The sequence below is a fragment of the Mytilus edulis genome, chromosome 2 (assembly GCF_963676685.1).
Source record: "Mytilus edulis chromosome 2, xbMytEdul2.2, whole genome shotgun sequence".
NCBI classification, from domain to species: Eukaryota; Metazoa; Mollusca; class Bivalvia; order Mytilida; family Mytilidae; genus Mytilus; species Mytilus edulis.
In genome coordinates this window covers 96804976-96830109 of record NC_092345.1, presented here as the reverse complement: position 1 = coordinate 96830109, position 25134 = coordinate 96804976, and the positions used below count along the sequence as shown (strand labels likewise).

General features: G+C 31.6%; 1 protein-coding gene across 1 annotated transcript; it reads right to left on the bottom strand.

Moving 5' to 3' along the window:
* Window positions 1-2808: 2808 nt before the first annotated feature.
* LOC139513585 (general transcription and DNA repair factor IIH helicase/translocase subunit XPB-like) lies at window positions 2809-25107 on the bottom strand. Its single transcript, XM_071302220.1, has 21 exons — window positions 24906-25107; window positions 20450-20545; window positions 19878-19999; window positions 18128-18208; window positions 17544-17699; window positions 16262-16336; window positions 15652-15771; window positions 15102-15304; window positions 14479-14550; window positions 13565-13671; window positions 13330-13433; window positions 12804-12876; window positions 12026-12145; window positions 11613-11815; window positions 10258-10323; window positions 9297-9433; window positions 7481-7577; window positions 7031-7148; window positions 6478-6626; window positions 5871-5981; window positions 2809-3246 (listed from the first exon to the last, which is right to left on the bottom strand). Exons 1-21 carry the CDS (start codon window positions 24931-24933, stop codon window positions 3127-3129), a joined length of 2358 nt encoding a protein of 785 aa, XP_071158321.1. The 5' UTR covers window positions 24934-25107; the 3' UTR covers window positions 2809-3126.
* Between the last annotated feature and the right edge of the window lie 27 nt (window positions 25108-25134).

Here is a 25134-nt window from a genome sequence, read left to right as displayed (position 1 = left end):
CGTCGATATTCAAGATAATAACCAAAAACGGCAAAATTTTATTAAAATTATCAATTTAGGGCAGCAACCCAACAACGGGTTCTCCGATTTATTTGAAAATTTCAGAGCAGATAGGTCTTCACCTGATAAAAAATTTAATTCCACGTCAGATTTGCTCTAAATGCTTTGGTTTCAGAGATATAAGCTGAAATCTACATTTTACCCCTATGTTCTATTTTTAGCCATGGCGGCCATCTTGGTTGGTTGGCCGGGTCACCAGACACAATTTCAAAACAAGATACCGTAGTGATGATTGTGGACAAGTTTGGTTAAATTTGGCCCAGTAGTTTCAGAGAAGATTTTTGTAAAAGTTAACGATGACGGACGTCAAGTGATGAGAAGAGCTCACTTAACCCTGTGAGCCAGTTGAGCTAAAAAAGGTTATCCCTTCAAAAATCATTTAGAAATTTATATTTAAAAAAGAATGTGTCCATAGTACATGGATGCCCTACTGTCACTATCATTTTCTAATTTCAATGGACTGTAAAATTGGGATAAAAAATCTACTTTGGCATTTAAATTAGAAAGATCATATCATAGGGAACATGTGTACTAAGTTTCAAGTTGATCCGAATTCAACTTCATCAAAAACTACCTTGATCAAAAACTTTAATCTGAAGTGGGGCAGACGACAAACGAAAGGATGGACACAGAGACAAGAACCAACCTGTTTGTTGGTCTTTGTGAAAAAAGAATAGTACATTGTCCTTTAAATGATTTAATATTGAATACAAAAATAAAATATATTACAACAAGTATTATGTCAAAAAATTAGTGAAAAAAATACTATCTATTATCTTTATGGTAGTACTGCATCATTGAATTTTGCCAATCAGCCATGCTTTTATCCTTAAGCTGTGTAAAAACCTGCTTGCAGATGAAAATTCACATGCCATTTTCACAATTTTACAACTACTCCTCTAGATGAAAACAACACAAGTTCAAAATCTAGCATGTTAGAATAATCTTCAGAGAAAACGTTTTTAATTGGCTTATTAATTGATCATGAGAAACACAGAATTTGATTGGCTGAACAAGATTGTTTTACCTTGGGAACAAAATAAGGAACAGATGATTTTCACTAAATTGTTTTTTAGAATTTTTTAACAATACCCTTAAGGTAGATGGGGTGTCTAAATTATAATCCATAGAATTTTTTAATAATTTGCCAAAATGAAGTTTATATTATGCTTTTTAAAAAAAAGTAATAAAAAAAATGGGTCACCGGGCTGTTTTTCATGCTACACGGTGTTCAAAATTGTCAAATTTTGTATAGATTATGCATGGAAACACCAATTTTCTGCAATAAAGCGTTAACTACACCATAGAATTTTGAGATATTATATGAGAAGATAGCTTTAATAGTATGCTTTCAGTTAAGAAAAAGAAAAAATGGGGTCACCGGACCTGTTTTCTTGTTACATAATAAAATAGAGAAATTCCTAACACATTCTATTGTAAAAATACCTTAATCTGAATTATCTGCCCTTGCATTTGAGTTGCCTCCCCTTATGTGGCAAAGTTGGAAAAAAATTGTTCAAACAAATAATTTCTGTTTTTTTGTAAAATACAAATCATAAATATGATAAAACATATCATTTTCTATATAGAAGTGGAATTTCTTACACATGAATTATCTACTTCTCTAAAAATTTGCACATTCTATTAAAGATCTAGACCTTGTTTTCTGGTATTTAGAAATCCAAGATGGAGGAAGACCTACCTTAATATTAATATTTTTTAATAAATGCAAGGACATATTATAAAATGTCCTTGGTAAGAGAAAGGGCGACTGAACTATACGTGCGAAAGAACTCAGGACGAACAGACCGAGGGCGAACATGTAAACAGGACGAGTTGTCCCGATACCAAATTCACACATGCGTACTACAAATATCTATAGTAAAAACATCTGGTTACAAGTAAACAAATAACGTTTATGTAGATGAGATGAAATCTAATAATTTATATAAATAAAAGGGTACATATTTACGATAGTGATTGTTTTTCAATTCTTATTTACAAATTAAATGATTCAGATGCTTAATCATGTGTATAAATCGGTGTCAGGAATCGGAAGTTGTTATGAAATTGTAATACACAGAAACGAATGCGGCATACAGAGGTTCAATGATTTTAAAGTCGGGCACCATTGGCCTTCAGAAGACTTGAAGTCTTCTTCCACCAAAAAATCTGTTCAATTATTTCATTGTTTCTCTTAATGGTAATTTAGTAGACCTAGATTGAAGCAAATATTTTCTGATGCTCTGGAGTCAAATGCTCTTTTATATTATAGATCAGAGGACTGTTCCACTCTGAGGAGACGGAATGAAGAAAAGGGCTGAGTTGTCTGCCTACAGCAACTTGTTGAGCAACACATCAGATGTTTATGGAAACATGTTTCATAGAGAATGTATAGACTCCCCTTGCCTGTCTCTCTTACATATTTGAATTGAGTGAAAGGGATATTATTATACAGATGACCAATAATATTTCTCAAGGTCAACAACAGAAAAATATCATGTACCGTAATGAATCTTATCCAAACAAAATAAGGAGAATCTAATTTTCTATGAATTCAAAAACTTTTTAGCACATATTATGTCCACAATGAAAGGTAATCAAAGATACTTTGAGAGCAACATACATGTTATTTGTGATATTTCATTAAATAAGACAGAATTAAAATGGTTGTTTTTTCTTCATTCAGGATTAGTTATCATAATTTTTTACTTCATCCTTTTGAAAGAAAACAGCGAAAAAAAATAACACAGTTTTACATTTATTCTGTTTTCAACATACTAAACAACATCTTCATAAATTCTTAATGAATGCATTTGATTTATGAAATTGAATATTTAAACAATTTTTTTACATTGACAAATATGCTTTTAATTAACGTTAACAAAGCTTTTACAGTAAATGATGATTTGAATTATTTTTCGTTTTATAACACTATGATTTCAGAATGAGGCTTTGACAGTTCACTGACATTGTCAAAAAAAACTGTTCATATTGTCAACTCTACATGATCATCACAAGTGATTATACAATTAAAAGTTATCAACTGATAAATGTTTTGTTTCACTATCTGAATTTCTTAAACAATGGATGGTTATGTTCCCTGTTCTTTTTAGATCTGTATTCCATATATAGCCTGTCGTCTGCTCCTGACATAGAACTCATACTGCCAGGCCTCCTCATCATCTACAAAACAAACCATATGGTTATGTAAATACAATTATCATATGTTATTGATAAAAAGTTGTACCTAACCTGTGCAAAAAGGAAGGATTGTATTATACCAGTTAGCAAATTAAGCATTAAATTTGAACTAAATTTCAGTAATTTTGAGCAATTAGCTAATCATTGTAAAATACATTACATAAAGTTAATTGTCAAATCCATTTCTTTGTTTTAGGCCAAGAATTAAGACCATTTCCGTTTAAACCAGGTGCTCTGCAGGGCGAAGCTTTATACAACCGCAGAAGTCGAAACCCTGAACAGTTGGGGCAAGTATGGACACAACATTCAAGTTTGATACAGCTCTGAATTTGGATTGCGATCAAATTTTTGACATAATACGAGTTTCTGACACAAAACAAATGTATCTAGTTTCAAGACAAAAAGTTGTGAATTAGTACAGATTTCTTTTTTTAACTTTTCAAAAATTTAGAATTTGAGAAATTGGAAAGAAAAAATTGAAAACAACTACCCCAACCCTTTTTTAGTCCAAAACCTGACATTTCTTTATACATAATGTAGTGTAAGGGAGGTTTATATGAACATACCCAACATTGTATGTTAAATGCTTTAGAATTACCTCATTTACACTGCTTTTAAATTGTCTTAATTTCCATCGACCAGAAATACCTAGTTTTTCCCCTTTTTTGCCCCTAATTCCGAAACATTTTGAGCCATAACCCCCACAGTCAAAACTAACCATTCCCTCATGGTATAGAAACTTGTGGTTTAATTTCAGAGAGATTCATACACTTAAGGTAGATACATGGTATACTGCCATCTTGGATTGTACAATCACAGTAAAAAATCAATCTAGTTATTTGACTAAATCTGCAAATTTGGAGACAGACTTGCAATTTAAAGGTTAGACTGTTTAATCATATAAAGAAAACTTATAATCCAAAATATTTTAACAAATATATTTATTTTTGCTTTTAGAATCATTTTTTTCAAATGAGCCATTTTAGGGAAGATAACTCTTTTAGTAAAAAAATTATACTGGACTGATAGGGAATTTTTTTCTTTTTACTTGCAGCAAGAAAACAAGTTCGGTGACACCATTTTTTCTTTTTATTTTCTTAAATATTTAATTATGATCTACCTTAAACATAAGTTATTGTTTGAAAACTACATAAATGATTATTTTGGCCCCCTTTTAGGTCCCTAATTCCTAAACTATTGGGACCATTACCCCCAAAATCAATCACAACCTTCATTTAATGGTATTGAACCTTGTAAAAAATTATACAGATCCATACACATAAACACAAGTTATTGTCTGTAAACTAGAAAAATGCTTCTTTTTGGCCCCTTATTCCTACATATTCGGAAAAATTTACCCAAAACTAATTCCCAGCCTTCACTGTGTTATATGGAAACTTGTTGTACAATGTCAGAGAGATCCATACAGTTACACACAAGTTATAGTCTTGAAACTAGAAAAATGCTTGTTTTGGCCCCTTTTTGGCCCTTAATTCCTAGACTGTTTGCCCAATAACCCTTTAAAATAAATTCCAACCTTCTACTCATGGTATTAAACATTGTGGTACAATATCAGTACAATTGAAATACTAATACACAGCTTTTTGTCTTGAAACTAAATGCTGTTTTTGGCCCCTTTGGGTCCCTAATTCCTACACCTTTGGGACCATAACCTGCAAAATCAATCCCAAGCTTCCCTTTGTGGTTATAAACATTGTGTTTAAATTTTATTGATTTATTTCACTTATTCAAAAGTTATTATCCGGAAACAATCCATCTTCGGACAACGTTGACGAAGCAGACGACCACGACATGATACCAATATACGACCAATTTTTTTTAATTTTTGCGGTCGTATAAAAATAAAATGAACATGTGAAATTTTCAGAAATCATTGTATTGCAGTTCCTGACAAAGATGCAACGAAAATTTTCAACTTGGCTATCATGTGTGAAATGAGACAAGTGTTCTGTAAACAAGTTTTTGAGTGATGAATCTGAAAATATATCACAAGGTATAGCTGACTATAACCCAGAAACCAAATTTTAAAAATGCTTATGATGTAGTTTTTTAGAAAGATGCAAGGAAAAATATTTATAGGACAGATGGATGGACAGGCAGAGGTAAACCAGTATACCCCCACTTTTTTTAAAGCGGGGGTATAATCAGGTCAACTTTAAATGTTTACAATGAACAATTATATGGTGAATATACCTGCTACTTTAATGACACACCTGAGATTCAAGACACAGAAAAAAGAACAGTGTACAAATATGTTTGAGTCCTAAAATATCAGGGATCCTTGAATGTACAAATATTGTGCACATCTAACATTATGATATGGGTTATTGATGAAGGCTGTACAGTGACCTTTGATAGCTTTTGTTCAGATCCTTAAGTCAGTGGTGGTTAGTTGTCTCATAGGCAATCATACCACATCTCCTTATTTCTTAGTGAACGAAAATGCACATGTATGCTACTCCCCTATTACATCTACACCCAAGTTTCTGCAAAAAATAGAGTGAAAATGTGTGTACCACCCTTGACACACCTTCACCAACATTTCCCTAAAACACAGTGTACATGTGTGTTACACCCTGACATACCTGAGAGCCAGGTTCTCCACCCTTCTCCTCCTCTGCATCCTGTTCTGTGGCAGCTAGAACTTTCTGTAACAACTGTACCTGCTCATCTTTAGTACCGTAGTATAAATTTTCCTGTAAAAAAACATCCAAGTTATTTATAATATAATTTTTATTAATCAGAAATAAGACTTTGAACAACCTATAAGTTCCCACGTTTTAAAATTATTAACATTGTTTTGAAATAACTGCTTCCAAGTTATGTTTTTTTTTAAACAATAGTGCATTTATTGATCCTACTTGCATTATATTGTATTTCACCTTTTCCTGTGTTTATGCACAAGAATATGCCTTTTACCATCCACAGTTAGTTTTTGAAGTGACTGTCTTTAAATTTATAGCAAAAGAACAAATGAACTCAATTGCAAATATTTAAATAAACTATCCCTAAGATATTTGGTGTAATTAAACAGATTGTTCATGTTTAAGATACTAGAGGTATGAGAATATATGTAGTACCAATGTTGAGAAGACATTTTTGTCTTCCCTCAACTGGTATTTTTAACACAAATACCCCTCTTGAACTCAAAATATCTGTTCTAAAACCACATACACTGCACATTTAATTTACCGTTTCCATGCCAGCTAGTTTAGTGATGACTTTGTAACTGTATCCCTGATTGACTAGAAATCTTTGTCTCTTTAAGGAGTAATGCACTTCTAGTGTATCCTGGGAGACCAGTGTATAGAAAAAAGCATTGTATTCTTCAGCTATAGCACCTGGTAAAAGTAAAATTAAAAATATGACTATTGTATCAAACGATCAATTACATTATTTTTGGAACTGCATTCTATAAATAGTATTATACAAATATTGTTCTGTTATTAGAAAATTCAGAAAAGTTCTTTCAATAAAGAAATCAAAATTCATTAAAACCTAAAGACCCCTCCCACACTTTTTTAAAATGCCACCAAAACATAGAAAATGCCTTTTAAAAATCACCATTTTGTCATGTTTGGGCCTTTTATAGCTGACTATACATTAGGGATTTTGTTCATTGTTGAAGGTTGAACGGTCACCTACTGCTGCTAAAATTCACGTTATTTGGATTCTGTTGGGTGATTGTCAAATTATATACAACATCTCCTTATCAAATATTCTTCAATTGAATGTTAAAACCAACCTTTTTTGGCTCTGAGAATTCTGCCCATTCTCTGAGCTTCTTGTCGACGTGAACCACCATGTGCTGAAATCTGTATCAATACATTGGCTTCTGGTAAATCAAATGATGTGTCAGCAACCTATCAACAAAAGCACACTTGGATATAGCTAACTAAAACAACAATTTAAGAAATCAACAATACATCTCGATAACACTTTTCCCCAATTATATTGAAGCCTACATTTTATCTTGTATCAAAATATGTTACAATTTGGAGATTAAGTTTTTTAATATCTAATAATATAATTAACTGAGATGCAGAGTATGTTATTATCAATTATGTTCTGTTTTGAAAAAGCAATATGTTTCAACCATGTACCAACATAGAAAATTTAAGACATGAGTAGTTTACAATTTGTAAATGAAAAAAGGAAGTATACTGTATACCTAAATGTTACTGAATGTACATACCTTTGATACAAATATTGTGTTCACTTTGGGATTATGTACAAAATTCTGTAAAACCTGCATTCTCTCCCCTTGGGATGTAGGTCCATATAAATAAGGTCTGAAATCATAAAAAAAAAAATATAAAAAGGAGTAGATTCAGTAAGACCACTTTTTGGCCCCAAAATATAGCAGTTTTACAAAATTGTGAAATTGTAATCATTTAGCTATTTATTGGAAAGTAGAATGCTTCTGCTACATAAAAATAGGCTGTTTTTGAGAATATAATGTACATGGATCGGGTACTAGCATCATTAAGTCATGCTAAATTACTGAAATCTTAACAATTTTCACATTTTAGTTAAATTTTAAACGGTTTCTGTCTTAAATGAAAGTGGCCGCATTCGTGTTCATTCATAATATTGAAATGTCAGTTGTATTTGATGATAATACATAACATATATAAAGGTTGAGGATGAACACGGATGCAGCCACTTTCATTTTTGACAAAAAACATCTGAAAATGATGTTTTTTGGCATATTTGATAGATTTTTCATATTTAAGCTTGAATTGGAGCATTTCTTATTGACTAAATCACTTAAAATCTTTCACAAAAACTTATCAAATCAATTGAAATAGACACTAAAGTGTTTAAAAAGTGTTCAAAATCTTTTAAATGAACCTGAAATTTGAGGTCAAAATAGGCCCTTACCGGATCTACTACTTTAAACAGAGGAGAAGAATACCAAAGGGACATTCAAACTCACAAGTTGAAAATAAACTGACAACAGTTCACAAAACAACAACATGAGTACCACATGTGGCACTCGTCATGTTGCTTATGAATTTACAATCCCAGTGATATGTCTCAATCGGTAGGTCACATTCGAGGAAAAAGGACAAGATTGTAGTTACAGCAATGTTAAACAGATATTCTATAATGGTCAACCAACTCATGATGGTGTCTCTAGAATTTTGAAGGGATGATTTCACCACTTGGAACTCTTGGTTTAATAGCTTCCTTGTGAGCAACAAGCCCTGGAATATTGTATCAACTGGGAGATATAAACTTTGTACGCAGGCGCTCCTGCACTGTTGCTACAAAGAAATGGAAAGTTCCGAATGGGTAGCAGATATCATCTCTTTTGTTGTAAAGTTAGATTTGTCTGTAAACGACCCTCATTGCCAATGTATGTAATGAGAGATATTTTCAGAGATACTATTACTGCATTGAGAAGGTGTAAGTTCAACTTTTTTAATTAGGTGCTTTCAAATACTTTGGATTCATAATAATTCGTTGGATATGAATTTTCACAGATACAGGTAAGGGACGACATCAAAAGTTCAATGTAGGATAAAAAACTTAATTCACATAGTTTTTTCACTCCCCCCCCCTCTTAACTTAATTTGGGAAAAATTGATTTACCAATAGGGATATATGTAAAAATTGATTTCAGATATTTTTAGATATACAAAGCTTGCAGAATTTTAACCCCCCCACCCCCAAACTATTTGATTTAAGTTTTTTTTATCCTACATTGATCTTTTGATGTCGTCCCTAAACCAATTGATTAAATGTTCAATGAATAATGAATTTTCAATATTCTGGTATGCAGACTTTGACTAAATCATGAAATCCATTATCCATGAACATGTTAGTTTTCCTTAATCCACCTAAATTGGTACCTAAGAAAATAAATGAATCCACAGTACTCACTCTGAGATCCACTTTTATTTTGGTGTTAAATTATTTTCAACATATCTAAATGTCATTTCATCCCTGAAGACATTATCTAAACATAAAATGTTGAGTTTGATTAGACATAATTTAAAACTTACTTGTTGAGTTTAATTGCATAACTTTTTAATGCAAACACATTGTCAGAAAACACAATGATTTTATCATTCCTTCTTTCATGGTATTTGATCAAGAACTGACAATTTCGAAACTTGTTAGGATTATTCACAGCCAACAACTGAAAAACAATAACATCAAATATTAGAACCTAAAAGATTTTTCAATGAACAATCATTATAAACAGGACCAAAACAAAACAATAACAATTCCTTTTTAAGTAGAGATGTAGAGAGGAAGGTACCCTTTGATGTAAAAGACTTTTAAAACAAAATCTGGTCTCATAGAGGTTTGTGAGCAGAGGTTTAGAACAGCCTTCCTTGTTGACCACTTGGCTATATTATATTTGTCTCTAAATTTGTTTCTAGAATATATTTAAACAATTGTTTAAGGTGGTACCTAACACTACAGGGAGAAAACTCTGTAAAGTCAGCTTAACATTTTAATTACGTTGTGTTGTAAAGAGAATATTAAGCTTCTCAATGATCAAAGTTGGTGTTTGTCAAACTGCTTTATAACCAGTGTAATTTTTCTGACAAAACGGTTGGTTCAAAATTTTAATATTTTTGTTAAAGGGTCATAGATACTTTGTCAAATTTTATGAAAATTAAACGAGCCAAATTAATTTTAGTGAGTGTCGGGTACCACCTTAATGCAATGAAAACTTCCAAACTATATACATCAGTAAAAAAAAATTGTGTATAGTTTTAGGACTGTATTTAAATTGGAATGTAAACTAGAGGCTATCAAGAGCATGTGTCGCTCACCTGTGTCGCTCACCTGTATCTGCTCTGTGTTTACAAAGCATGTAAAATGAGGTTAAATTCATAATAAATTCATGGTAAATAGTATTAGATACTTTCACTTCTTAATTCTAAATTCTATATGAAATATATTTAAAATTGTTTCCCCCTTTATTCTATTGCTTTTTACTGAGGTACTTACTAATTTCTTCATTGACTTTGTATTGAGATATTCCCTGTAAAACTCAGGATTCATTGGGCACCATACCTATGTATGAAAATAATGTGTGCAATTTTACTAATAGCTTATTTATATAACATGCATTAGAAATAAAAATTATGAGCAAATTAAATTGAAGACAGAAGACCAGTAGATATCATTAAAAACATTATTACAAAAATTGTAAAAGATCAATGGAACTCAAGAGTGAGTACATTTAACAGTCAAATATAGATTTTCTTAATAACCATTTTCTTTGTCAAATACCTAATCTTGAAAAACTTTATGCCCAAGTTTCATTACATTCTATGAAGATTTAAGTTTTTTAATGTAATCCCTGACTGTATGTAAATGTTAACTGGGAAAAACCACAATTTATCAGTAAAATACTGAACAAAATTGCCCATGATGAAATTTTTAAAAATTTTAAAATTCTGCAGGTTTTGTATATCTAAAATCGATTTTTACATATATCCCTATTGGTAAATCAATTTTTCCCAAATTAAGTTAAGAGGATGGGTGGGGGCGTCAGTGAAAAAACTATGTGAATTAAGTTTTTTATCTTACATTGAACTTTTGATGTCGTCCCTAAATGAGGTCAAGATATGACGAACAAAAATATACACCATACAATCATTAAATACACCAAATATAAAACCCTACCAGACAGGCAAGCACACATTGCAATCATTTCATGCCTCAACAACTATAGGTGACATATTGGTTATAGCGTCTGAGAAACTGACTTGACCGCAAAAAAATATGCTTGATCACTGCTTCATGAAAGAAGGCCAAGGTCAGATGAACCTTGTCTCCTTTTCTGCAACTTTTGTTGACAAAAATCATATCTCTCAGATCTGTACTTTCTTTTGGAATTTTGTTAAAAAGGTTTTTATATGTTTTATATCAATCTGATGAGTTAAACGAACTTAAATCCTTTTCAAATCATTTTTATAGTTTATTTTATGTTGCAAAAATGTTTACCTTGCCACATTCAGTATTCGTCTTGTCCCTGGTCTGAATCTTTATATTCAGTGGTTGTTGTTTATTGATGTTTATCATGTTTATTGTTTGTTTATTATTTTGTACATAAATCAGGCAGTTAGTTTTTCAGTTTAATTACTTTACATTTGTCATTTAATTGCTTACTATGCCGTATGGGTTTTGCTTATTGTTCATGAAGGCCAAACTGGGACCTCTAGTTGTAAACTTCTGTGTTATTTGGTCTCTGGCGGAGAGTCGTCTCATTAGCAATCTACCCACATCTTCTTATTTTTATATCTAAAATGTAACATATACAAAATTTTGTCTTACAGAAACATGTTAATATAATATACCTCTGCACACTGAACTCTTGCAATATATCCCTTATTTTGTAATTCCATCCAGTTAGCCTCATACAACTTTGGTCCAATTAAGAAGTTAAGGTCAGCTATCTTGTCATCTTCTCTGACCAGTGTGGCGGTCAGACCTAGCTTTGTATGGGCATTTACTATTGTCAACACCCTCCTGAACATTTTAGCTGGAATGGTTTGTACCTCTGTAAAGACATATAAATATTTAGTCAGTTGTATTTCAGAGCTTAATTGTTAAACATTGTATTTGTACTAAATGTAAAATAAAGAAAATATTTTTTTCTTTTACCATTACAGTTACAAAGATTATCTGTGCTTTCTTTTCCTTAATTGAAGTCAGAAGAAAACTTTGACAAAATGTTTTGTTAGATTTCATTTATGATATAAATACAAACCATCCAGAAGCATAATTCCCCATTCTTGACTTTGCATCCATTCCATGACACGTTCAGCCTCCCAGGATCTCTTCATTGAATGAGCCAACATAGAATATGTACTGATACATATAGAACATCCTGAAAAAAAGGAGATTTATTGCACCGTTTATTTGGTCCCATAATTAGCAAAAAGCATCAATCCTTGGGGCAGCAGGAAGGTTTATGATAACAATAATTTTGCCACATTATTTACAACAGAAGGCAATCTTATAAGTAATAGGCCTAGGATATTTCTAGAACAAGACATCAATAAAAGATAAAATTCTTCTATGGAGAGTGTTTTGTATTAGAAACTGTATGCATGTACTGGACACATGTATTTACATAAAATGGTTCATTAGGTCTTGTTATTTGTAACAAGTAAATATCTTTCAAAATCTTTTCAAGGGATTATATTCAGACTACCAGTATATTCGGGCCTTCCATTCAAGTATTCAGAACAATTATTACTAGAACAGACCTGGAAAGTAAACATCATGAATTTGGTAAACATGGAAAAATTTGAGAAACTTCAGTTAATAATTGATTTTAAGAATTCAAAAAGCTTCTTCCTGTTTTCATGTTTGAGAAACATTATGTTGTCCAAATAATTTCACCAAAATAACTTTCTTCTGCTTTGATCTATTTTATCAATAACTATAAAAATTTGGCTGTTCTATTTATTTTACTCCAGATACCTTACTTTTACTAATACAGATGCTAATTCCCTTCTTTTTTTTTTTTTTTTTTCAGTTACCTATTGGTTTGTCTTTAGCATCAGAGGTAAATCTACATATTATACTGTCATCAGCTGTTGACCACATCTTAAACTGAAAATGACAGATAAACAAAATCATATATTACACGGTAAAATATTCTACAAATTCAGAAATTATTGCCAATAATGCCACATGGTAGGTATCATAACAATAAGAACACGCTTTGGGATATCTATAAATCTGTAAGTGGCTTTTCAAAAATTCACAATAATTAATCTCACAATTTTGTTCATTTTTCAAAAATTGCAATAATATTTGCATGCAATAAATTCTCAATTCTGAATTCATACGATATTCATAATTTCCCTGAAACCTCCATTGTTCTGCAGAAACTAAAAAAAAATGATATTACTAGACAACTGCACTTACTCAAGATTTCCAATGCCCTAAACTACATTGCTCTTCAGAAACCTTCAGATAATGCAAGAACTGAACATGTGTATCTACATTAAATCTCAACTTATCTACAAAAATAACTTAACACTGGCTAGGCTATGTACCTACCTGAGATCTCCACTGTTCTACAGAGACACCAGATGTTGCCAGAACAAGACACCTTTTTCTCACTGTACAGGCTGCTGTAACTCCTACTAAAGTTTTCCCAGCACCTGTATAGAGATATAAGTAGACATCAAATATGACACAGAACTATAATATAGCCACAAAATTACATAATATCCTTAAATAAAACATCTATCACAAAAAAAGAATATTATTTGTATCATTAAATCAAACTTACCACATGGCAAGACAATGACCCCTGACCTAGCTCGTCCATTTCCAAACATCTTTCTCAAACTTTTTTCTTGATATGGCCTCAACACTGTAGACGGTTTCAGATCAATACTGAAATAATATTTATAATTTGGAAAATGAGGTTATTAAGTCTTAAAGGATTTAAAAATACAGCTGCATAAGAACTAATGCATTAGAGCTTGAAAAAAAAAAAAAAAAATAAATAAAACCAACCCCATGAAGGATCCAGGTTCAATGATGTCAAGTCAAAACATAGTTGTCATACAAATGAAACTCTGAAGCTGGAGATTATTCCTTTAAATGAAAGCTCCAAATTCAGAAAAAATCTCACTGAAATCATGTTTTGATCTTCCTGAAACAGGGTAAATTAGAACAGCCACATAAACAGCATACATTCCTTGATTCAGTTTTTAATAATTACTGCAATTGTCCTATTAGAATCATATTTCATGCAAGTAGTAAATTTTAGTTGTATTCATTTATTTAAACAAATAAGAGACATTTCCACTACATGTAACAGCATATTTGACCTATATGAAATGAACCACTACAAAAAAATACCATTATTTTTTTTGCCATGGGAAAACCTAGATTTACCCAGCAAATTTCATTTATGCATAAATGTTTTTCAAAAAGGTCATCCAGAATTTTTTGTGCTGTTGGGATTCTGTCTCACTGACATATACCCTAAAACTGCTTTTAGTGGTGCTGATGGCTGTTACTTATTTCTATTCAATCCAATCCTTTTAATAAATCCTACATTGAACCAATTCTTTTAATAAATCCTACATTAAACAAATCCTTTTAATAAATCCTACATTAAACAAATCCTTTTAATAAATCCTACATTAAACCAATCCTTACATCCGACCTTGATAAATTAGTGTGACTACTTACTTGATATCAGGATTTATGGTGTCATTTTTAAAGTCATATTCTGCCAGCAGAGGGAACTCCAGCTCTATACATCTGTTGACAAACACAAATTTCAATTAAATCAATTAAAGTCCAAGGAAACTTTATTTATCTGTAGAATAAAACAAATTTTACTAAAATCCACCATAATATTCAATGAAGAACTGTTATTCAAATAAAATTCCAAGTTGATGTAACTTTAACTTCATCAAAAACTACCTTGACCAAAAACTTTAACCTGAACTTTGCACTATCATTTTCTATGTTCAGTGGACCATTAAAATGGGGTCAAAACTATAATTTGGCATTAAAATTAGAACGATCATATCATGGGGAACATGTGTATTAAGTTTCAAGTTGATTGGACTTCAGCTTCATCAAAAACTACCTCGACCAAAAACTTTAATCGGACGGACGGAGGAACGGAGGCACAGACCAGAAAACATAATGACCCTCTACTATCGTAGGTGGGGCATAATAAGGTCTTAGAAACTGTGAAAAGGTGAATTTTTTCCATGAAATTTACTTTGTACAAAATTTTTATTTTGGAAATGAAGACAACAGAAAGTGTAATATATACAATTGAAAATTAAATCAACAATGACCTTTTTTGCATAGTTTCTATGTGTTCAGCCTTAACTTCAAATGACACAGTCTTCAAATCTTCTGTTTCATCTTCATCCTCTCTGTCCATCTTGTCGTAATAATCAAATATGTCTGATGGTACTGTCGGCTGTTCAGCACCATCTGTGGTTCCATCAGCAGACGTACCTGGCTGGTCAGGGTTTCCATTGGCTGGTTTATTTAACTACAGATATAATTTATATTATAAAAATAAAAAACACATACAACATATTCAAGAAATGCACTTACTGTAAATATACACATTTATCTTGAACTCTATATTCTGTTATAAATCATTTTTGTAAACAAGGACTTGAACATTATACAACTTAAAAAGAATATATGATAATTTTTTTAACACATTTCACATCAATCATTGGCTTTCATGTGGCCCCCTTTTTAAAAATCCTGGATCCCAACCTGATGTTACATTTATAAATAGCTAAAGTTGGCATATAAGATGTTGACACTTGACCAATGTACACTGTGATCTTACTGTAAAACCGATTTATTGGACACTAAACCACTTACCTGTAAGGCAGATTTATTGGACACCTGACCTTCTACAATGCCCCCTTCACTTTCCTCAGCTGACAACCTGAATCTACATTCTTGTATTACAGGATCCTTTAGTAACTGTTGAATTACTTCCTGTTTAAACAATATCAAATACAATGTACAATAACTGCATTATATATTCAGGTTAAAAAAGACAGAATGTATGTATACAAGAAAATGCTAGAAAGTTAAAATATGATAAAACTTTATCACATTTACGAAAGATCAGAAAGTTTTCGAGAATGAAAACAATAAAACAGTGAGTTTAAAGCTGGAATACTGTGGATATATTAACATGGGAATGTGTTTTTATTGTTGTACATCATCTAGAGAGTTGCTTGAATGTCTTCAACCATGAACTCTAGAGCTCATATTTTACTGCAAGACCAAACAATTCTTAGCATTGACTTAGGCAAAACTTTATTATATTCACTGCCAACTGATATATATATAAATATATACATGTCTTTGAAGGAACAAATATGCATTGCACATATGACGTTCAGAAATATATATGCATTATAGCAATGCTTATCAAACATGTTTTAAATAAGACAAACAGATTTATCCATTATATACTTACAGGGTGCATGCTTTCCACATAATATTTGTTATGTTTCAGTACTAGCTTCACTTTACCATAACTTAATGTACAAAGCTGAAAAAATAAAAGGTATCTTTTACTTGGATATATCTAAGGTCTGAAATTCACATATAGAAAATAATGTGTCACTACTTACACAAATATTGCTATTGTACTTGGATACTCTAACTGCTAATTCAGATATCAATGTGTGCTTTTATTATTTCAATTGTCGATCAAAAGACAAAGATTTGGAATTAATTGACAAAATTTCAAGAAATATTGTATGCAATTATTAAAACAGTGTTGAAATTATGAAGTTACATAACCTCATCTGAAGGATTTAAAGTTTTTTTCTTTTCAATTAATTTAAATCTTTAGATATGCAATTTTTCAACTGTAATATATATCTTACATAGTAACTCAAGAAGTAGTATATATATTTCAAAAGTTATCTTCTTTTTCTGTGAGTGCACTTATAAACTTAACATAAATGTATTTTATTTCGTTTGAAATAGGGTTTTTCCCGTTTGCTATTTGTAGTATTATTTATAGATGGGAACTAGTATAACTAGTTCGGATACTGGTTTTGTAACAGTATGTACTATTTATAAGTTTGATGTTAGGTGCAGGAGGCACGAGGAAAGTATTGGCGGTTTTTATGGGTGGGGTTTAAAGGTACTATATAAAGTTTGGGATTTAAATGTATTAGTATCGAAGGTGCTTGCAGTTACGTCGAATTGAAGTTGGTCACATAGGTATATGTGCAGTTGCTGCTATGTTTATTGTACGTACAGGCGTTGGAGGTATTAGCCAGGGGAAAAGAAACGATGCGAAAGAGGAACAATGTTATTTGTCATGTGTTTATATATTGTTTCAATCGAAGAAATATGTACAATAAAGTAAAATAAAATATTGTATCGCAAGAGAAAATAATATGTTACTGCGAGCAACTAATCCTATATCTGTGTTTGTCTTGTTTATAGCCTATTGAATTAGAGATTAAATGCTTTAAATTCGGACGAGCAGGGCGAGGGAGAATTTAAAAGTCCTTCAGAAAATTTTAATTTATACATGCAAATGCCATAGTTTATTTATCATGATGTACAGCTATTTTGTTTGTTTTGTTTGTATTATCATTATTATAGGATTAAACACCTTTTTTCTCCAGGTTATTGATGTTATATTACAGAGTTAACATTGAACATTTAACTGTTGTATAAAGTTTTTTATAATCTACATTAGGCTAACTAATATCATGATGTCATACACACAGTATTACCTTAATGAATTCTTCAATTCCATTAGGTAGAGAAGTTTTACATAATCGACGTAGATATTCTATGATATCATTTGTTTCAAGTCCTACAGATACTGCTGCATATAAAGAATAAGCTGTCAACTTGTATTCATGAACAAACTGAGGACGACAGACAGGCTGCAAAACAAAAAAGTTATCATTTAGTTTTCAACAGAAATATTGGTGTTTTTTTCAGTAAATATGTTTCACTGCTTTCATTTCATACTGGACAACATTTAAACACATCTCATCTAGACAAAATGTTACTTTTTCTTTTGAAAATTTGAACGAACAGTAGCATAAATGTTTATAAGGAAACAAAAATTTCTCTTTAATTTGCCATCCAGCATACTAACACAATAAAAAGCATTATATACGATATGCACCAGCTGCGACTTTGAAGTCAAACATATTAACTTGGGCCATGGGCAAAAAGTGGGTACAGTCTGTGCTTAAAAGAGGTATCAGAAAAGTTAACTCTATTCTAAAACAATGGTACTTGTGTTAAGATTTTCTGGGTTGACCGTGATATGTTCTTCTACAAAAAAAGAAAAATTAAATCTTACTTCAGATATGGCAATCAAAAAATCATGTGCATGTTTGTAGACTGGAGAAAATGATTCCAGAAATATGTGTCCATTTGGAGCCTGAAAAATAAAGATATAAATACTTTAATAAAAGGTATGGATATATCTTATTGCAGTGCCAACAAAACTTTAATACCCATGACTGGATACTACAATGTATGTCATCACTTTGTGTAAGCTGTCTACACACAGCAAACCATTCTGTAGCATTATAAAGATATTGAAATTTCTCTAATTCTTTATCAATTTATCCCTTTCTGCACCCATTGTGTAAAAAAAAATAATCAACCTGTGGATCGTTTGATCTCCATTCTTCATTGGTTTAAATCCTATTATGATGACAAATTTTCTTGCTTTCCTCTGAATTTCCTATTGTGACATAATGAAAAAAGGCCACCATGTCTGATGACGTCACATAGAAAGAACACATCTTTTTGCAGATCATTCAAAAAGAAGGAATAAGTTTGCCTGCATATTGATTGAAAATCAAAAAAGGGAAACAGTTTCCACCACCAAATCTCGTGTAATACAATATTTATGCAATCTTAACAGTTAAATATTTAAAACGCAGCCTCACGTTTTAAATTTTTAAATTCAAGTGTCTCAAGCAGATAATTACCATACCACACTCGATGCAGTGGTAAAATCTATATTTATCAAAACTCTGATTACTGGCTATAATTTCAATTTATGTTTTATCTTTTTGCTTTAAAATTAGATTTTTCATCTCTGAAATTTTCTTTTGTTTAAGGGGGTAGACCTTGGTTCAGGGAGATAACTCTTTAAATCAGTTAAGCGTTTGTAAAAGTCAAGTTCATCAATGTTTTTTAAGCATTTACCTGAAACAGATTAAAAATAATCTATGTAACCTAGAAGCTTAGAATATGTTTTTGAAAATGGTTGACACAAACGTACTGATGATTTTAAGAGTTATTTCCCTTAACCTAGGTCTACCTCCTTAAGACAACACAGTGATATTGTTTGCCTTAAATTAACGGAGAATAAAGGCTTTTTCCCCTGGAGAAAATTCCCAATTTGAAAAAAAATGGCTGAAAATTATTCCCAAAAAGACAACTATTTTCCCAAACAGTGCAATCTCATTAGTAATTGTGCATGGAAACAAACTGAAAAACACTCATCTAAACATTTTTCATGCCTAAAATGACTATATGTGCAGATTGGAGAGTCTACATGTACATGTATTTATGTATCATCACTGTTGAATTTAATAAGGGGTCTTATTTCAAATGAGGGTCTGCAAATTGAAGTTCCGGTCAAATTCATGGTTTGTTATAAATTTCCCAATTTGATAAAAATGACGCATATTTTCCCAATAAAAAAGGGTAGAGGTAGTTTTGAAAAAAGCCAACAATATCACTGCAACAGGTCATACATGTACAGAGCATTTTGCCTTTCTTTTATTTATGTTCAATTTTGACAGACAATTTTTGTTCCATTGTGACAAGGCACTTGCATGCTTTAACTATCATTCAGACAATGATTAATTGTGAATTTGTCTTTCAAATAGTGTTCCTTCCTTCAGCCAGCTTACACATAAATAGATTTCAAGCTGTTTATAACTTGTATTTACTTCCTAATTTAAAAAAAATAATCAAAATAAACCCTTTATAATGCTCATATAAAATCTTTAAATATTCATTTACACAAGTTACAAAAAACAAGTGCCTACATTTGTAGAACTATGATCATTCTTAAGTTCATTACTTACAACAAACAATGGCCTAGAATTATGATCATTCTTCAGGTCCAGTGTAGTTCTGTAATCTTTAGCACCAAATTCATCTTCCTTTGCTGAATCATCAACCTGTCGTGTGGCAGATTCTGGTACAGCTTGGTACAAAATAGAAATATTTGTGCAGTTAAATAATCATGAACATAATATTAATATATCTCAATAAGTTTTGATAAACAGGTTGTGAAAGTTTCAAAACAATGAACTAGAATGAAAACTGTGCGTAGTAATTTTGAATTCCTACAACTAAGTCATTTGAAAGTTCCATCAATGAAGTATAACTTGGAGTATGTGATGTTTACCTGATTTTACATCAATAAAGTAGGTCATGTTTACCTGATTTTACATCAATGAAGTACAAATGTAGGTCATGTTTACCTGATTTTACATCAATGAAGTAGGTCATGTTTACCTGATTTTACATCAATAAAGTAGGTCATGTTTACCTGATTTTACATCAATAAAGTAGGTCATGTTTACCTGATTTTACATCAATGAAGTAGGTCATGTTTACCTGATTTTACACCAATGAAGTAGGTCATGTTTACCTGATTTTACATCTTGTGGAGACTCTTCCTCAAAGTCATCATACTCTTCTGCTGCCTCTAATTCTACCTTCTGTCTTTTCTTTGCCTTTCTTTCTTCTGAAAAAGAGAGCAGTATGCAAACTCTATCTAAAGATGTATATTACAATGTATGAACACCATCATACATGTATTAATTATTCTATTTTATTCTTAAATAATTTAGTGAAGAATTTCTCTTATTAAATTATATAAATTGCATATCTCTGCATACAAATATTGAACTCTCTCAAGCTCAATATGTCTGCCAAGACAGGTCAGTCAAACTTGTATCAAACATTTTTTATCATCATAAGAACATCATAACATGTATGTTTAGTTTTCCTGTTTGAATGGTTTTACAATAGTAGTTTCTTTGGACCATTTATAGCTTGCCGTTCACAGTGAGTCACAGCTCACTGTTGAGTGGCTCACTGTTGAAGACCGTACCTTGACCTATAATGGTTTACTTTCATAAATTGTGACTTAGATGGAAAGTTGTCTCATTGGCACTCATGCCACATCTTCCTATATCTGTGGCATGTATGGTCATTATTAGTATGATAGTGCATGTATGATCCCTACAACTAATCATATAATTGAAATATTACAATAGGCTTAGTAATGTATTAGCATATTGTCACATTATAAACATGATAAAGGGTTGGATATTTTTGAAAAGTCAGAAGGTCCTTACTTTAGAAATAATTTTGACAATGTTATTGACAATATCATAGTGTACACAATATCTTTCAAACAGAAGTACCATTTTTTCTAATAGTTACATGTATCAAAAAAAATTCAGAATGGGAATGGGGAACATGCCAAAGAGAAAACAACCTGACCAAAGAGCAGACAACGGCTGCAGGCTGTCAATGAGTTTTCAACACAGCCAGGAAATCCCATACCCAGAGGTGGGTTTCAGCTGGACCCTAAACAAAATTAAGGTGGCTCGCGGGTCTAAATCAAATTTTTATTTAATATAGGATTTCCCTATATTTTTCTACAAATGAACTTTATCTTATACTTAATAGAAAAATGAAAGAAAAAGATGGGGTCACCGTTCATTTACGCCCACAATCTGCCTTCGAAAGAAACATATATTTTTGTTGATGTCATTTTTTTCTGTTGAACTAATAGGAGAAATAGCGGTAATATCGAAATAAAAAAAGAACTAAATTACAGAAATCGCTAAAATTTTACCATTTTTTATTTTATGTACAGCTTATTTGAAAACAACAATAAAAAATATAGGTCACCGATGATTTAAAAAAGATATTTCAATTTTAAAGCTAAAAATTGGCATTTTTGAACCAAAGGGAGATAATTTGGAGCTTTTTCAATAATATGTACATTTTAAAAGTCACCTGGGGCCAACACAAATTGATTGTTTGGAATGATTTTTGTACCATATGATGAAGTAACCACTACTTAAGGTAAAAGATAAAATTTGTAATGAAAAATAAATGTTTCATTTTTTTCTGAAAATCTTATACCCGCGAGCCTCCTTAAGTACTAATTCAGTGAAGATGAATGTCACACTAAACTCCAAAACATATAAATGAACTAAAATTAAAAAAAAATAAACAGGACTAACAATTAATGCCAGAGGCCCCTGACTTGGGACAGGTGCAAAAATGTGGCCAAGTTAAACATGTTTGTGAGATCTCTACCCTGCTCCTATACTTCTTACAATGTAGAATAAAGAAACACAAAACATTACAGTAAAAATCAGCTTTAATAAAAGAAACCCTACTCTGGTGTCAGATTGAGAAAGTAACTGAAAAAACTAAGCAAAATGACAATGATACAAGTTTGCATATGATTAGTTTCCAAATTTTTCAAGTGTTTCTATTTCAGACAGATGCTTCTGATAGAGGAAGATACAGACTTGAAAATGTGGACGTGTTTCTATTTCAAACAGATGCTTCTGATAGAGGAAGATACAGACTTAACAATGTGGACGTGTTTCTATTTCAGACATACATTACATGTATGCTTCTGATAGAGGAAGATACAGACTTGACAATGTGGACGTGTTTCTATTTCCAGACAGATGCTTCTGATAGAGGAAGATACAGACTTGACAATGTGGATGTGTTTCTATTTCCAGACAGATGCTTCTGATAGAGGAAGATACAGACTTGACAATGTGGACGTGTTTTTATTTCCAGACAGATGCTTCTGATAGAGGAAGATACAGACTTGATAATGTGGACGTGTTTCTATTTCCAGACAGATGCTTCTGATAGAGGAAGATACAGACTTGACAATGTGGACATGTTTCTATTTCAGACAGATGCTTCTGATAGAGGAAGATACAGACTTGACAATGTGGACGTGTTTCTACTTCAGACAGATGCTTCTGATAGAGGAAGATACAGACTTGATAATGTGGACGTGTTTCTACTTCAGACAGATGCTTCTGATAGAGAAAGATACAGACTTGATAATGTGGACGTGTTTCTATTTCCAGACAGATGCTTCTGATAGAGGAAGATACAGACTTGACAATGTGGACGTGTTTCTATTTCAGACAGATGCTTCTGATAGAGGAAAATACAGACTTGACAATGTGGACGTGTTTTTATTTCCAGACATATGCTTCTGATAGAGGAAGATACAGACTTGACAATGTGGACGTATTTCCAGACAGATGCTTCTGATAGAGGAAGATACAGACTTGACAATGTGGACGTATTTCCAGACATATGCTTCTGATAGAGGAAGATACAGACTTGACAATGTGGAAGTGTTTCTATTTCACACATATGCTTCTGATAGAGGAATATACAGACTTAACAATGTGGACGTGTTTCTATTTCAGACAGATGCTCCTAATAGAGGAAGAATCAAGATACAGATTTGACAATGTGGACCACAAAAAGTTAACCTTGATCACTAATCCATAAAATGACAAAGACATGCAAGATCTAATAAACCAAATAAATTAGTCATGATTGTTAATGATAAATTCAAGCAATTGCAAAAGCAATGAACAGCTGCAAGATGAATGAATGAATGATTAGCCTCCAGTGGCAATTTAAATTCATATTCAGGATGAGCACTTAAGTTAATGTGATATAAATAATACTGGAACGAAAAACTGAGCTAGATTTTCATATGATAGCATTTCTCTTTGACATGGTGTCTTCCAGAGAAAGACAGGCTAATAAAATGAAGTTCTGACTACTTAGGGTGTAGCTACATGTAAACAAAAGAAGTCAGACAAAGAAGCGCTGAAAGTTTAAACAATGATAAAATAATTAAAGATATAATCATTATGAATAGAATATAGAATATTTTTATTTCCCAAATTACAGGGCCCATAAAGGGCATAAAATCAGATACAATTGATTTACATAATTGGTAACAACAACAATAGAGGCATGACAGTGAGAAACGTCCGTGAAAATTTCAGTCTCATTGGCAGAAACATCGCCCTTGGCTCAAATTTACAGGGCGTCAAGTTAAAATTTATCCAGATCCTTTGTAGAAGCTTCCAGAATCATGAGCTTTCATGTCGATCTGGCCTAAGTCAATCCGGCCCAAAACCAAATAAAAATAAATATCTTTATAAGGAATAAAAATGAAGATATATGTTATATTATGAGTTGTAAATCACTGATAAAAGTTTATGAAATTAATAAGGTTATAAAAGGTGACGGTGTAAGGTAAAAGAAGAATATTTTCATTAGATGAGTTTATAACAACTATGTTGTTTATGTTTTTATTACAAGTTTTCAAGATTATTGAGTATAATTATAATAGAAAAAAATTGGCAAGTAACACACTGCCCACACTAAGGACTATATTCGTGGACAACGAAAATCGGACAACAAAAATCAAAGGACAATAACTGTGTACTCATGGAGTAATATTGAACGTAACTAAAGATACATGTATCATTGTAATGTATTTCATTAGTGTAACAAGATTAGTGATGAATTTCATTACATTTTGCATTGTACTTCTATTGAATATTTTCAAGCACAATATTTGAATATTATGCACAGAATTAATAAACTGAGGAACATATATTGTTAGATATATTGTTCCCAGATATACTAAAGTTTTAAAATACAAATAGAAAGATACCTTTTCAAAACTGTAATTTGTGCAAATTGATTCTGCCCATATAGAATATTCATAATGTTATGATAGGGCCAGAACAACCTGATACCACCTGTAAATATCGTATTTAAATACAATCTACTAAACCCACTCTGTCTCTGATAGGCATGGTGCTTTAGGGAGAGAAACACAAAATATTAAATTGATCCAATCAAAAGTCAATGTCTGGACCTTTTATCATAAGGCGTGGACCTTCCACTTTACTGTTGTAAAGGTTCAGGAATTTTCAGTGCAATAGTTCATTTTCAACACCTGCATGCCATCATAATTTTATCAACAACAAAAAATAAAACTTAAAAGAAATAACCTTTATCTTTCTTGTCCCGTTTACCCATAGCTAAAGCTACAGAAAGGCGATGATTTTGTGTTTAAAAGGTCACATGGCTATTATAGAAAATAATCTCTCATGCAGTTACAAAACTGAAAATGTGAAAAAAGAAGAGAATGCTTTTACGACTCGCTTTAACAGCAAAATTTTGCGGGTAAGTTTACGGCAAATATTGCACGACAACTTATTTTAGGTTACTTTTTTTTTA

What these genes read in the sequence shown, in the direction of transcription:
- LOC139513585 (XM_071302220.1), bottom strand. Translation starts at nt 24,933, where the DNA reads ATGGGTAAACGGGACAAGAAAGATAAAG. An exon ending in TCCACAAGATGTAAAATCAG is followed by an intron (nt 20,000 to 20,449) that starts GTAAACATGACC and finishes TTTTGTACCAAG; the next exon opens with CTGTACCAGAATCTGCCACA. An exon ending in CAAGAGTTCAGTGTGCAGAG is followed by an intron (nt 10,324 to 11,612) that starts GTATATTATATT and finishes TTTCATACATAG; the next exon opens with GTATGGTGCCCAATGAATCC.